Source organism: Biomphalaria glabrata, chromosome 16, assembly GCF_947242115.1.
Source record: "Biomphalaria glabrata chromosome 16, xgBioGlab47.1, whole genome shotgun sequence".
Classification (NCBI taxonomy): Eukaryota; Metazoa; Mollusca; class Gastropoda; family Planorbidae; genus Biomphalaria; species Biomphalaria glabrata.
Window position 1 is genome coordinate 27,178,585 of NC_074726.1, and position 16,109 is coordinate 27,194,693.

A 16,109-nucleotide genomic window follows, 5' to 3' on the forward strand; every position below is an offset into this window, starting at 1 on the left:
CACACATCCTGAAACTCGATGTTATAGAATATAGACAAATGCTGAAACATTTAGGGGAAACGATTGAGGACAAGATGGAGGGATGTCCGGCTTAGTCAGAATCTAGACAGGACAGAAGGCTTCAATTGACCAGATCTCTTTTTATTGATAAACATGACAACTTCGAGGCCCACAAAATCTCTGAAAAGAACATTGCTATTAGTCTGCCAACACAGTGAAGGCAACGACTAAGAAGTGTATTTCCCGTTCATAAATTCATCTTAATGACAAAAAAATGAATCCCTTCATGTGAATAGCTAAAATGCTGGAAAGCTGTTTCACAATGGAACAACGTCGAAATGTCCACAATGTCCAGCCCCGTAGTTAACCAAAGCATCCATCATTTAAAAATGAAACTGACTGAATAGAGAAACTAAGGTCTCTAAAAGAAGTATACAACGTGAACAACGAGTTCTTGCTAGAGGCCTAGGGACTATTTCTAGGATCTTACTTTGGACAGAACAAACAAAAAAAGGAGAAAAAAAAAGAAGGGGGGGGGGGTGAAGGCGGCACTGATAAAAACAAAGGTCATCGACTGCAGCCAGCCTAACACTGCAAGTGTGGAGCCAGGAGTAGATTGTGTGTCATACAGAGAGATGATAAATATTTATCTGCAGCCAAACAATCAACTCACTTCTTCAGTCCAACTTACTACAATAGACTCTCTTCTTTCCATCTCGACTGCAGCATTGTTTACTCCAACAACACCGACTGAGGACGTAGTTTCATGTGGATAGAAGCTCTAGTACAAAGTCGTCTGATTATGTTATCATCTATAAATCCAAATTTACACTGCGGTACTGGAAAACAGTCCAGTGAAAAAATCAGACGAACAGATTAAATCTACGAGTTATTGATATTTCGAATTCAAACAAAAACAAACAAACAGAGCTCCTGTGTGTTGTATCCACTGAACTTGGATACCTCTTTTCATCAGCGTCCACTTCATCAAAGCGGTGAGACTATTGTCCAATGCACTTGATGTGCATCTATTGATAGGTCCAGTTACAGACATAACGAGGAATCCTCCTAGGCGTAAAAAGCTGTTAATGAGTTGAACACAAAGGTTTGAAGTCACGTGTCTTGCGCTACTACACAATCTGAGGAGCTACTGGTTGGAAGTGCAGAGATGAAACAAAACCAGATTAGGGTCTAAGCAGATCAATAACACCAGTCGACCAAATCAATATTCACATTCCACAACAACTCTGGCGCTGGTCCTTGACGTAAACTTTTTGCTCAATTGCATTGGGGGAGGAGGGGGGGGGGTGCTTAAGAGAGCGACTTCAAAACGTACAATACACGGCTAGTTTTTAAGCACCAGGCTCTAGTGATCCTTGAACCACTAGCATGTAAAAATGTCCACCCTGAATAGACCATCCATGTCTTCTGTGTCAAACTCAATAAGACAACTGAGTACACCATATATAATGCAGAACAATCGTAAGGAAAATAGCCTGATAAATAATGTGTTGATAAATCGGTATTTACACTGTCTCAAGGACTACTGCTAAACTAATGTGGTAAGTACTGATCTGAACTCAAATGAGTTGTTTCTCAGTCCACTGCAACATGTCTTAACGTAACACTCAACGCAAGTGAAACAAACCGTTACATTTAAGTTAGTCATGACTAATATGAAAGTAGACATCTGCTGAGAGGTAGTATTGGATAAACGGTGTTAACACTTAAAAGATCGCATGGCCATAGTCATGACTAATATGAAAGTAGACATCTGCTGAGAGGTAGTATTGGATAAACGGTGTTAACACTTAAAAGATCGCATGGCCATAGTCATGACTAATATGAAAGTAGACATCTACTAAGAAGTAGTATTGGATAAACGGTGTTAACACTTAAAAGATCGCAGTCCATGCATTAATAAGTGAAACTCTCATATGGCATTGGTTGTGAGTTAGATTAGAATCTAGTTACAGAGTTACTTTGTTCCACTCATAGATACACTAATATGAAACTTTCAACAAATAAGCTTCATCTACCTACATATGATTCAGTACAGCAGTGTTTCTATGTGATTATAAGTGTAGCTATGTGGTTTCAAAATGTCTATGTGATTACGTCTGTATGTCAATGTGGTTTCAAAATGTCTATATGATTACGTCTGTATGTCTATGTGGTTTCAAAATGTCTATGTGATTACGTCTGTATGTCTATGTGGTTCCAAAATGTCTATGTGATTACGTCTATATGTCTATGTGGTTTCAAAATGTATATGTGATTACAGCCGTAGGTCTATGTGGTTACACCAGTGTCTAGTACGATAGAGACAAGCCAGCGAATGAGTCACATATATCTACTTGGTGTAAGGAAGCCCGCTCGAACAAACAAGAAGCAGATATGTAAAACTTAGCAGCAAATCTATGACACTCGAACGGAAGAAACACACACACTATTCTGCCAACAACACTCTGAAGTACTCTGAACACTAAAACAATCCCATGTGCGCATGTAATGTTAGATAGAAATACCAACGCAAATGTGAGCATCTCAATACACAAGCTGCGGCGTGTGTATTTACTAGTGAAACTCTTAAGAGCACACACATGTGTGTGCAACTTGAACAGAAAGCATAAAAAATGCGTACAAAGATCAAAGTGTATTAAGCGGAAAACGAAATCGAATTGATGGTCATTAAAAAACAACAACAACAACAACAACACATTAGAAAAGATGCAATGATCAAAGTTGACGGGCACTTTCCGAGCAGTTTTTCCTGTAGATCTAGAATACATGATTAGAGTGACGTTATATCTATCCTCGGGCCGCGCAGCACACACACACAGTCGATTTATTTTCACACCAACTCTACTCCTGAGTCAACACCCCCCCCACACACACACACACTCATACACACGCACACCGACACTGTGTGTGTCGCTGTTTGTTCCCCGTGAATTCCTAAACACCCCGCTACTTATCTGCTCACCTCGGCCACTGAACGCGTTGTATTGATTGGCACAGGACTGGCCTCGCCACGCTCCAGTCAGGGAGCTCCACCACAGGGAAAAACAACAACAGACTGGTCACAAGGACGTAACTCCCGACAAAAGAGGTACAGACACTGGACACCCTGGGCGACATCTTTGGGGGGATCCAGATACGACATTGGAACACCACGGCAGCATTGACTTCTTTCCACGAATTCTTATGTGACACATAAAGAGTTACGAGTTGTAGCGAGTAATTTTTTTTTTAAGCGAGAGAGAATCTAAAATAAATTACGATTTTTCTTTCACACTAAAAGTTATTCACGGTCAATTTATAAAAAAACAAGCAAAATTTTTAAAAAATACTTTAAAAAAAAGCTTATAATAAGTGTATCAATTAGAGTGGATCAGTCAAGTAGTTAAATTTGCAATAAGCCTCAGACGGCAAACTATAAAGGGGACTAATTCAGCTTGTACCACCACCTCAGTCACGTACTATTTCTTTCCCTTGTTTGAGATACCACGCCAAATGTCACCAATAGTTAATTAATTAATTGTTGTTGTTTTTTAAATTGATTCTTGGGTTGTCAGGTAAAAGAAATAATTATGCAAAAATTTCAGCTTGATACAAGATCGGGTGTCGGAGAAATAACGTGCACAAACTTTAGGTCAGACAGACAGAGTGAATTAAAAAAAAAAAAAAGAGAGAAAGCGATATGAAGAAATGTAGTAGCACCATGACAGAACCTAAAAATAGGACAACTTGAAATGAAAACATTCGGAGAGAGATTTGGATATAAAAAAAACTCCAGACGGAAAGATCACTGTTGACACAAAAAATGAAACTTACTTTGAGCTGCAGGCGAAATGAGTTAAACCTTGGATGTGAAAGTGCCGAAAAGTGCCACACACTTATACACTTAAAATACATCTCGTATCAATACGTCCATTGTCTGCACACCGGAAACACCAACTTTTAGGGGGAATCTTTATTTTTATTATTATTATTATTATCCACTATCGAGAGAGAACACTAGTATTCAATAGATTGAAATCAAGAGTAAAGATACTTTATTAGTATTCCCTGAAAACAAAAAGGGATACTGTAGATAATAAAGAGTTCCTGGTAAAACAATTAAAACATCGGCTTCAGCGCAAGAACAAGAACAATTATAAAACGCTCACATTTGGCTGAATTTGGAAGACTCCTAAACGAACAAGTCACAGAACTGCGCCTACACCAAAAAAACCTACACGGTATTAGCAAGGGGTGGGTGATGGGGTGGAAACAGGAGGTGTAGATGTGTGTGTTTGTGTGTGTGTGTGGAGGGCGGGACGGGGGGAGAGGGTCAAGAGTGCATTTGTAATAAGGAAGAAATTGTTCTCCATGCTCGGGAAGTAGTTTTGTTGTCGCAGTTTCGGGTGGAAGGAGGGGTGTGTGTGTGTGTGCTGAGTCAAAGAGAGACAGAAAATTGGAAAGACATCTTATTATTTCAAATTATAGAGAGAGATAGATAGATAGATAGATAGATAGATAGATAGATAGATAGATAGACAGATAGATAGATAGATAGATATAGATAAACTGGAGAAAATTGGAAAGACATTTTATTATTTCAAATTAGATAGATAGATAGATAGATAGATAGATAGATAGATAGATAGATAGATAGATAGAGATAAACTGGAGAAAATTGGAAAGACATTTTATTATTTCAAATTAGATAGATAGATAGATAGATAGATAGATAGATAGATAGATAGATAGATAGATAGATAGAGATAAACTGGAGAAAATTGGAAAGACATTTTATTATTTCAAATTAGATAGATAGATAGATAGATAGATAGATAGATAGATAGATAGATAGATAGATAGATAGATAGATAGATAGATATAGATAAACTGGAGAAAATTGGAAAGACATTTTATTATTTCAAATTAGATAGATAGATAGATAGATAGATAGATAGATAGATAGATAGATAGATAGATAGATAGATAGATAGATAGATAGATAGAGATAAACTGGAGAAAATTGGAAAGACATTTTATTATTTCAAATTAGATAGATAGATAGATAGATAGATAGATAGATAGATAGATAGATAGATAGATAGATAGATAGATAGATAGATAGATAGATAGATAGATAAATATAGATAAACTGGAGAAAATTGGAAAGACATTTTATTATTTCAAATTAGATAGATAGATAGATAGATAGATAGACAGACAGATAGATAGATAAACTGGAGAAGCTAAAGAAGACAAGGCAGAAAGAACAGAGAAGTGTTACGAGAGAAATGAGTTGGCCCAACGAGAGGTAAGCATGCCACTGATTATGAGCTGAAGAAAAGAGATGGCTTCACGATACCATTCACCTAAGCTTCCACTCCTGCAGCGTACAAATCAACTAGAGTAGGCTCTAACAATAGTACACTCCCAAGTCTAAAGAGGTAGGCCTACAATATTAGACTCATCTAGCGTACACATGTACAATAGTAAACTCCAGTGGTCTACAGATGTACAATAATCGATTTTCGTGTACCATTGCACAATATTCGACTCATAGTGTACTAAAATGTACAATATTCGATTCATCTAGTGTACCAATCTACATTAGTAGACTCATCTAGTGTATACATGTACAATAGTAGACATCTAGTGTACACTATTCGATTCATCTAGTGTATACATGTGCAATATTCGATTAATCTAATGTACACATGTACAATATTCGATGCATCTAATGTACACATGTACAATATTCGATTCATCTAGTGTACCAGTGTATAACATTCGATTCATCTAGTGTACCAATGTACACTATTCGATTCATTGCTAAAGTGCCAATGTACACTATTCGATTCATCTGTAGTGTACACGTGTACAACAGTCACATTAATTGGTTCCTACTTCCTCCTCTTCCCCGGCCCTTCACAGAGATACAAAACACTTCGCATCCATACAAAGTGGAAGCAATCAGTGGAACCTGTTCAGAAATCTGGCCAATACACTCCAATAATCACTCGCACGAATAATTCACTGTAGGAAACTGAGGCTGGACATCAAACAATACAACCCCAAGCACTGCAGAATTCGTTGAAAGAATAATATCAGAATTGTAAGAAGCAGATGAAAATAATGACATTCTATCATAACACTGCGCCAGGTCATTAATAAAAATAACATTTAATCCAAGGTCTATTACAATTCTTTAATCCTTTCCTGTTACCAAAAACAAAACAACTTAAAACAAAACATTGTTTACAATAGTCGGTCACATCCAACACACCCGCAATGTATCCTCCTTTAACTTAGTAAGTAGCACGGTGATAAGATCAACACGAACGCATCCAAGACATCCTCAACCAGTGTTATTTGGTTTATGACTTTGAACATTCAGAGATGATGACGCTAATCCTCGAGTGGTAATCACCAATTAATTTTATTCCTATCAGTAGGCTAATTACACTCAGTGAGTTAATGGCTCTAATCCAGTCCACTATTTCCATCCCACGTTCCGTATCCAAGCCACTGTACGATCACAACAACAACATACTATTTTCAAGTGCTCATTCTCCAGCGTGGCTGTGTTACATCCGTGGCGTCTACGGACTCGCCGAAGATACATGGTAACGCCAAGACAGAACCTCCCCCTTTCCCCCCAGCCATCTTGCGCCTAATCGCAGCCAGGAGAGGTTTATGCCACTCGTCCTTCGTCCTCTCATGCCCTCCACAGCTTCCCCCCTCCCCCGGCCACCCTCCCTTGTCCCTCCGACACCGACATCACTGGCCCGATGTTGTGTATGTATCTCTAGCTCTACAGCTCGGGCCGTCCGTCCGAAATATCGATTTTAGGCTTATCGATTGATTTGCCTGGCGAGTCTCTTACACCCTTTCTTTTCCGTCCAATTTTTGTTTTTTTCAAAACCTCCACATTTGGACTTGACTTTGGCAGTGGAGGTACTCAGTAGGGAGAACGTATAATATACATCGGAAATAGATTTACAGTGCATCATTGTGCAACTCTATGGCTCCGTCTCGAGAGACACTTCTGTAAGCACATATAGTCTTGTAAGCCTCATGAAGGCATGTATAGTTTGTCAAGCCAGTCAACTGTGTGTGTGTCTGCCTGATGATAAGAAGTGACAAAATGAAGCACAATAAACGTAACGTGAACTCATTTTAATGATATATATCAAGTCAGATAGATAGATAGATAGATAGATAGATAGAGCTAGATAGATAGATAGATAGATAGATAGATAGATAGATAGAGATAGGAAAAACAATTAATAGATAGATAGAGATAGATAGATCGATAGATATATATAAAAGTAAAGTAACCCTTCCAGAATTTCTGTTAAGGCCATCCGTTTCTTTGGCCAACGGTTATCGAGCAGGGGGTCATGTGTCCAGCACAACGATCAACCGCCTTTACTTTCCCCAATTCAAGTCCGGTACCCGCCACAGCTGGGAGGACTCAGGGACGCCCTAATATCCCAAATTTAAAATCCCAGTCTTCACCCAGATGCGAACCAAGGACCCCAGATATCGTCATTTGAAAAACAAGAAATGCTGCCAACATATCAAACAGCCCCCCCCCCCATTTTATCAATAAAACAAAGCAAAAAGATTGTTTTCCTTGCACGCAACATAACGTTTCGCCCGTGCCAGAGAATGTAGAAGCTCATTAGCTCAGGATAACATTCAAACTACAAGAAACATTTCTCAGACCAAAGTGAATTTCAGTGAGACGAGTGTAGATCTGAGTGAAGACGTGTGCTATGAGATGATTCGTTGTTGAGTACAAGACATGCTTAAAGTGAAGAAGCTTCGTCAATACGGCATAAGCGGCATCTTAGAGAACAAAATGACAAAGAAGTTCATTCGTTTCCGATTGATGAGTGCGATAAGAAACAGAGAGAGAGAGAGAGAGAAAGAGAGAGAGAGAGAGAGAGATTTAAATGAACTATAGTATCAATTCAAATGGTGCAGTAGTACTGAGTATTGTCATTGATTCAGGCCAATGGGAAGACATAGCCCTAGACCGCACTAGTTTGAGAGAGACAGTGACCAAGAAAGCTATGAACAGTGAAAAAAAAAAATGGGCCTCAGCTCTGGAAGAAAAGCGTGCCACAAGAAAAATGGACAGCTCCTCTACCACCAAAATGAAAGCCACCTTAACCTGCGATACATTTGGACGGGAGTGTCTCTCCAAATCAGGGCTCCACAGTCAGATGAAAAAGTGTTCCGATATTGAGCCATAGTCGTTTTATGACTGAAGGAGGCCAACTGAGCTGGAGCTAAAAGATCTAAGGCTGTGCACTTTTTGAGGCATATAAACAACATGCCAAAAAGTCTTCACTTTTTGTAATCCTATTGTCCACAGTTCGAAAAAATCTTTCAGACTTTAAAAAAAAGTTAAATCTGGACGCAAATGATGTTCCATGAATCTTAAAGTTTTTGTTCTATTGACATTTATAGAGAAGATTTGCTGACATCACTGTCAGGAGTGAAGTGTAAGGACTGTTGGAGATTAAGTGAAAGGGCTGTTGGAGATTAAGTGAAAGAGCTGTTAGAGATTAAGTGAAAGGGCTGTTGGAGATTAAGTGATGGACATTAAGAGGAAGGACTGTTGGAGATAAATAAGTGAACGATTTTTAGTTATTTTTAGATTAAGTAAAAGGATTTTTGGAGATTAAGTGAAAATGCTTGATGACCAAGTGTGAGGACAGTCGAAGATTAAGCTAATGTGATGTATGCTTGAGATTAAGACTAGGACAGTTTGAGAACTGTTACAAACTAGGTTAGAGGACTTTTTGACTGTGAAATGACTATTGGAGACTTAGTAAAAGGACTGTTTGACTGTGAAATGACTGTTAGAGATTTAGTAAAAGGACTATTTGACTGTGGAATGACTATTGGAGATTTAGTAAAAGAACTGTTTGACTATGAAATGACTGTTGGAGATTTAGTAAAAGGACTATTTGACTGTGAAATGACTATTGGAGATTTAATAAAAGAATGAGATCAAGGCTTGAAGAGGGCTGTTAAAAGCTATCACAGTGTTAGGACTGAAGGAGTCTGTATGATAACTACAGGAGATTCATCCTCCGACTCAAAAAGGGGGGAGGGGAGGGTTGGAATATTATCTTCCGAAATCCCTGGACAAAAACCTTGCACCTGTTAGCAATGAATGTATGTCTCGATACACGATATACACTATTATATTCGTTTTGCTTCGTTTCTGGTTTCATACTTTTCAAAAATGATTTTTACATTACTGTGCACGTGCTTTTAATGTCACCTATGAACTGTAGGATCAATAAGGCGACAGGTGATTGATTAGTTAAAGTCTATGTAGCTTAACAGTGTTACGCCTCGTTATGCGTCGGATTAAAAATATATACAGAGAGAGAGATCGACCTGTTATAAATGATCTCTCATGGGAACTTTAGATCACATTAACAGAAAACTGAAAAATACACATGTCTGAAGATACAGTTCTGATTTTGTGTTGGTGTTGTTGCTTTTCGATGAAGTCCCTGCAACAGGTGAGAAGTCTAACGTTAAACGAGGAGAGCACGTTGCAAAGAAAGCTTGAGATAGAACACACACATTGAATCAGACAACTTGTTTTTTGTCTTTTTACAAAGCTTATATCAACTCTGTCTGTCTGTCTGTCTGTCAGTCTGGTAAAAGGTTTGTACACGTTATTTCTCCAACACACATTCTCGGATCGAATTGAAACTTTGCACCATTGTTCATTGGCATAGACAAGAGATTAATTCATAAAAGAAATTAATTAACCAATAGGTCAACTAATTTCTGGTTAGGTACAGGTGCAGTGGGTACCGAGTCACATAGGTGTGACTGGCAACACTATTGCAGACTCCTTTGCCCACCAAGGCGGGCAAATTCCACCCACTGAACAGGCTGTAAGTTTTCATCAAGCCCTGGCTATAATTCAAAAAACATAAATGGAAAAGTGGTTTGAGTGCTGGGACAAGTCCCAAAAAGCCCGTGGAGTCTGGGAGCACATGAGGCGCCCTGACCGCACTTCCCCGTGGTGGAGGCTGTCCAGGCCTGTGCAAGCTATTATAGCACAGTGCAGGACATGCCATTGTCCTGTTGGATCATATTTCTCACGGCTATGGCCAAAATTCGATTCACGGTGCCCCCGCTGCGGGGAAGAAGAGGAAACCGTGCCTCATACTCTCTTTGGCTGCCCCAGACTTGTTGATCTTCGTCTCGACAGGTCTGGGAACCAAAAATTCTCGACCTGTATGGCGACATTTATGCACTACCCTAGACAGCAGGGTTTCTGTCCAGGGCTTTTGCAAGAGAGGATTTGAGCCTCTCAAGCCCTCACTCAAATGGAGTTAAATGATGATGATGATGATTAACTACTGGTAATAGATTATTTTTTTGAAAACAAACTAGGGAGGTTAATCTTTCAGCATTCACAGATACGGGTAAATATGTAAGGTCTCGTCCTATAAGATAATTGAACAGGTAATTTATCACACGCACAGTTTCGGATCAAGTTGAAATTTTTAACAGCTATTTATTCTACCTAAAATTTTTTTTTTTTTTTAAATTAACTAATTAGTCAATCTTTAATTATTTTTTATCGAATAAGGGATATAACTTCTAGATTATTGAGAGGTATATTTGTCAGTGCAGAGTTCTTTCCTTAGATAAGGTTTATTTTTGTTTTTAAAGGATTTTTTTTTTTAATTTTGCTTTTTTTTTTTATTGGCAAACATTTTTTGTGTCCACTTTCCAATGTTATGTCTAGTGTATAAATACGATTAAATAGATCAAGATGTTCTCAGTTTAGCACGCTATATATAGTAAGCAAGCGTGATTAACCCAACAGCCGTACACGTGTAACGATACTTGGGTGTCATGACAATAAGAGCTGTCAGCGTGTCATGACAGACTTGGAAGTGAAAGCAACAGATGTGCCGGGATGAGACGCCATACTTGACATCCAATGACCAGATCATCTTTGTCAACAACCACACCTGCCGTCGCCCCGTCTCGCCCCATACAGCCACAGCAGCGTATGCGCCCACCGACGCCACAGTGGTGCATGCCAGTGAGTGGCGACGGGGGCCGAGATAAATACGACTGTCATAGGTCGAGTGCCAGAAAGCGGATAAGAATTAACAGAAGACGAAGAAAAAAAAAAGATGGAGGTCGTCTTTTGCGTCTCCAAGGCAACGATCATGGAAGAGAGGAGAGGTGGGAGGGGGGCTTGAAAAGGAAGAGCGGGGTGGGCCACGCTTGTCAGTTTGCGCACGCGTGCTTTGATTTCTGTAAGGCCTTCCGACTGACCAGTAACAACTACGTTTGAATGTTGAGAGAGAGAGAGAGAGAGAGAGAGAGAGACGAGAGAGGGAGACAGAGAGAGAGAGAGAGAGCAAGTCACTGAGGATGTAGGCCAAATGACAAGCCATTTCAAGTTGTCCTGTTAATGTCAGCAGAATGTGTTGAAATATCACACAGTGTCCACACATGGCCTCATCATTCCCACCCCATCAAAGTTTGTAAAAAAAAAACATACTGACCACCAGAATAGCGCCAGGATGCTGGTTTTGAAGGGGGCCATTAAAATAAAAACTACAATCAATACACGATTTTAAGATTCGATTACATTTTTGTATATGTACAAGGAATGTCGATTATTATATGTATTTCTTTCAAAGAATCAATGACTAAATCTTCCATTCTACACATTTAAAAAAAAAAAAAAGAACAGCTCTGACACTTAAGTATTCAAAATAATGAACACTTAAAAACACAAACTGAAAAAAACTGAAATACCACATATTTAGAACTCTAAATTAAATAAATGAAAAATTTAAAAGTAAATGGTCCATGCATTTTGTCGACAGTAGAAATCTCTTCATGGAATCCTACTGTTCAGTTACAGGACACGTTTGCTGACTTACTTGTACTTATTTATGATCAGATATAGCAGACGGAATGTGTATGAAGATCCGACTGGCAAAACCTGAAAAGCTCTGAGCCGTGGGTAAGATCAGTATACAAACTGCATGTTGCAGTACTTCTGCAGATGTTCTCATCTTGGTGTTTCCTTTACGTAACATTCATATTCAGTTACAGGACAAGTTTGCTCCCTGGGGAACTCAGTACACCATCGCCTGCTAGACCAAGTGAGGACGACAGATTGGGGCTCCTCTGACTTGTACACACACCCAAATGTTTCCAAGCAACATCGTGAATACACAACAATGTCAGCACTCACCTTTCCACAGCTGGTCGTCCTATGTTAAAAACTCACCTTGCCACTACTAGACGCCCGACTGGGTCAGAGCTAAGTAGAGACCTAGTGGATCTCGTGTTCAGACCTCGTACATCTGGAGACAACCCTGAAGGAAGGAAGACTTCCCTCCCTTTTGACCCAACTTAAATCGTGGTTGCATCTTACATCTTGCGAGGGCCATGAAAATTATCTTTATTCTAAAACAAACTAGGAACCCAGAGACTTAATCTAAATATAAGCTATTGTTCTTCAACACCTAAGACTATGGTGCCGATAATAAAAAGCTCATTTGTTTGTACAGCAAATAGCTTACGAAAATTGTCATGTGGCCAGCACAACTACCAAGAACTTTTACTCCCCCCCCCCCCAACAATGTTTGATTCACAGTAATCTGTATATGGCCTATTGTAATTTACCTAGGTTTAACTGTTGTAAGCAATAGGGTGTCGCCCTGTTCAAAGAAGCGATACAAGCCTAGGAAAAGAAAATGATGTCTAGTTTTTATTCTATTTACTAGCCTGACAGTTGTCTACAATTGAAGCCCGCAGTTAAACAAAACATCATGCGATAGTGTATGCTACATATCGCATACATTACAGACGATCCTTCAAAGCAGAAAAGAATGTACTACGCGAAGACTCCACTCTCCAAGTCATTGGCTTTCCAGGTCGATTCCATGCTCTAATGGGAAAAAGGGAGTACGAATTTGTTCTAGCATATAAAAGTAAAGTTCCCCTTTCAGACCTTGTGGTCTATAGGGCAGATGATGTAAAGGTCATCTGTTTCTGTGGCCTACTGTTAACGAGGGTGTCAAGTGGCCAGCACAACGACCAACCGCCTTTACTTTTCCCTAACTAATGTCAGGTACCCATTAGAGCTGGGTGGACTCAGAGGCGCCCGAAGATACCGAAATTAAAAATCCCAGTCTTCAACAGGATTCGAACCCCGGTCCCCGGTTTGGAAGCCAAGCGCTTTACCGCTCAGCCATCGCGCCTCCGTCCTAGCATATGGAATACGAAAATTGCTTTTACATTAGTGTCTTTCAATTTCACATGTTTTTGTATTTGTAAATTATGTAAATTATGGTTCAGTGTTTTATAAATTATTGCTACTTTACTTTTTTAGCCTGAAGTGAAGTGAAGCCATTTAACTAATACTGTTATTCTGCTCAAATGCGACCATGCATTTATTATAGACCTCTCGGCACTATCCTGCATCTGTTCTCATTTCTTTATGTTTTCTTGAGTAGAAGGGCTCCCGAGTAGAGGATCCAGTTCCGTTAGATAGCCTAGACGTAGCAATACACATCACTGAACCAGTCGGTTCCAGTCAACACTCCAAGTCTGCTGAGAATGTTCACGTCTGCGAGACAAGGCGAGATTGAAAGTGAAACTAACCCAGCGGAGCTCCTGACATGTGTGATTAGAGTCAAAAAGTAATTATGGACAAAAGGTAATTGAAAACATCCCTCGGCTAGTAAGAGTTTCAGGTAGAACCAATGGAAGCAGTGACTCTGGTAATCTAGGTAGCTAGGGGCCGCCTAGATAATGCTTCTTGTTCTTAAACATAAAACACTTCTTTTAGAGCCGCCAACTAGAGCAAGTTTACATTCAATAAATGTGACGCTCTACTGGGGAGTGAGTTCAAGCTTGACTTCAGAAGTGTGAAGTTAAAATCACTGCCTTATACCAATCATTAGTTGACAAGAAACGCCATGTCTCACAGTGAAGCAGCCAACTCAATGTACACCCACACATAGCGTTTGATCATTGTCATCTAAGTGAAATCACAATGTTATTTGGGTGTAAATACAGTGACTTGGTCACTTATAGTCACCAGGAAATGTAACAAGTGTGAAAAGTCACTATACACGAAAAAAAAAACAACAGCGATCCTGCTTAACTGCACACCGCTTAATTGATAGATGAACATCCGGAACGCTACATTCTTCTTGTTTTGTTTGTTTTCAATTATCAGACGTGCCTTGTACGCCTTCTACTACGTACCTACTTGGGCGTCCTAGTTGGAACCTCCCGCTGTATGGCAGGGAAGAGTTTTAACTCGCGACAATAGTGATCACAGGCCAAAGCGAATATGATACAACCATGCATCAGAAACAGCCTAATTGTTATTTGCAGAATGCTAAATAAGGAGACTGCTTAGTGGTTATACTGTCTCATGAATTGCAATGTTGCCTCGTGGATTTGAATGCTGTCTGATGGATTTGAATGCTGTCTGATGGATCTCACCCAAATTATCATATTTATCACAGAATGGAATTTTAAATTAAGATTATTTCTTATTTGGTACACGTCACTTAGGTGTCGAATTGAAGACGTTCAGGTACTGGAGCAGTGGCCTAGCATCATGACACACACGCCGCCAGCTAGGGTGATAGCAGCACTCAGAACAGATATTTCTAAAGTTTGTGTAAATTCTATGTAGAGTTGACTAAAACTGTCAAGTCAGGTATACTCCGCTCCGGCACCATGCAGTGTTGTAACAGTTTACATCAGTGTATAAGAATGCATTGCTATGTAGGGCTGCCTTCACCTATCCCAATGCAGCGATGAACCAAAGGCACCAATGTGAATGTGTGTACTTGGTAAACACTGTCACAGAGACAGGGCATACGTTCTTAGCAGAGAGGGATGTAGTGATAGGAAGTTAAGGGGGTGGGGTGGGGCAGGATAGAAGAAGTTGTGTTTGGGGGGGGGGGGCATACAGTCCATGTAATATTAATCCATTATATCCCAAACTGTCTTTGTAAAATGTTTGACATGTTTCGGATGCTCCTTCAGAGTTAAAGATAATTTACTTCCTAGTCCAAGCCTCCCGCGGGACGAATGGGAATGGGAACGGGCAGGGTTTGAACCTGAGACCATCGATAAGTCAGAAAGACAGTCCAGCGTGCAAACCATACGAGACCAGGCAGCCATCAAGTTGTGAAGCTATGACAGACACTGACAGTATAAAAGAGTATCTACAAAGAATAAAACACTACTCGGTTACATTGTTTGTTTTGTTTTACATCTCTCGGATGTTCCTTCAGAGTTGAAGATAGTTTACTTCCTAGTCCAAACCTCCCGCAGGACGACAGGGGATGGGAGCGGTCAGGGTTTGAACCCTCGACCGTCGATAAATCCGAACGACAGTCCAGCGCGCAAACCGCACGTCCAGGCAGCCATCCTGTACATTCATGTACATATGTGGTGTCTATTTCATCATCAGTGAAGAATACTGCCAAATCTGCAGTGTCCAAGAACACTGCCGACTTTTTAACTTAGAATGATTCATTTTTTCTGTTTGAGTCTTAACATATTCTCACGGTTTCTACCTGAGCGCATATCTAGACTAGACAAACGGTGCTTCTAATTGTAACAACCGCCAGACACTCTTGTAAGGAAGGAGGCAGAAGACTTACCCTCTCGACACCCAGTGGATTGATACTGACTTTCCTTTCTCCTCTTTGCAAGGCTCGTTGTGGGTCCAGCAGCATGCCTCCTTGTTTCTCTATCCTACCGTGGCTCAGCTTCCTGACCGGAGTGGTCAGCCATTTCCTGGACACAGAGAAACAAACGTTTTTAATTGTTTGTTGTTATAAATTTAACCTTAAAATAATGGTGTAAGGGAGATTACTTACTTAAAACTACTTCTCCTTTTGCTCACCGGCGATGACGTCCCTTCCGCGTTACACATGGAATCTAAAAGAAAGAGAAAAGGAACGAATTGTTGATATAGAAATGTACATAAAACTATAGCATACATTAGAAATGTATACATTTTCTAAACTTTAGTCAATAAAACGCACTAACTC

At 39.8% G+C, this 16,109-nt stretch overlaps 1 protein-coding gene across 2 annotated transcripts in view; it reads right to left on the minus strand.

Annotated features, from left to right (window-relative positions):
* LOC106074210 (kalirin-like) overlaps positions 1-16,109 on the minus strand; it is a 213,023-nt gene that overhangs the window by 102,391 nt on the left and 94,523 nt on the right. For both annotated transcript variants that reach the window (XM_056014173.1, XM_056014172.1), the window contains exons 39-40: positions 15,936-15,996; positions 15,717-15,852 (exon numbers count right to left, since the gene is read on the minus strand). In XM_056014173.1, the coding sequence (XP_055870148.1) occupies positions 15,717-15,852; positions 15,936-15,996 (197 nt within the window). The remainder of the gene's footprint in view (positions 1-15,716; positions 15,853-15,935; positions 15,997-16,109) is intronic.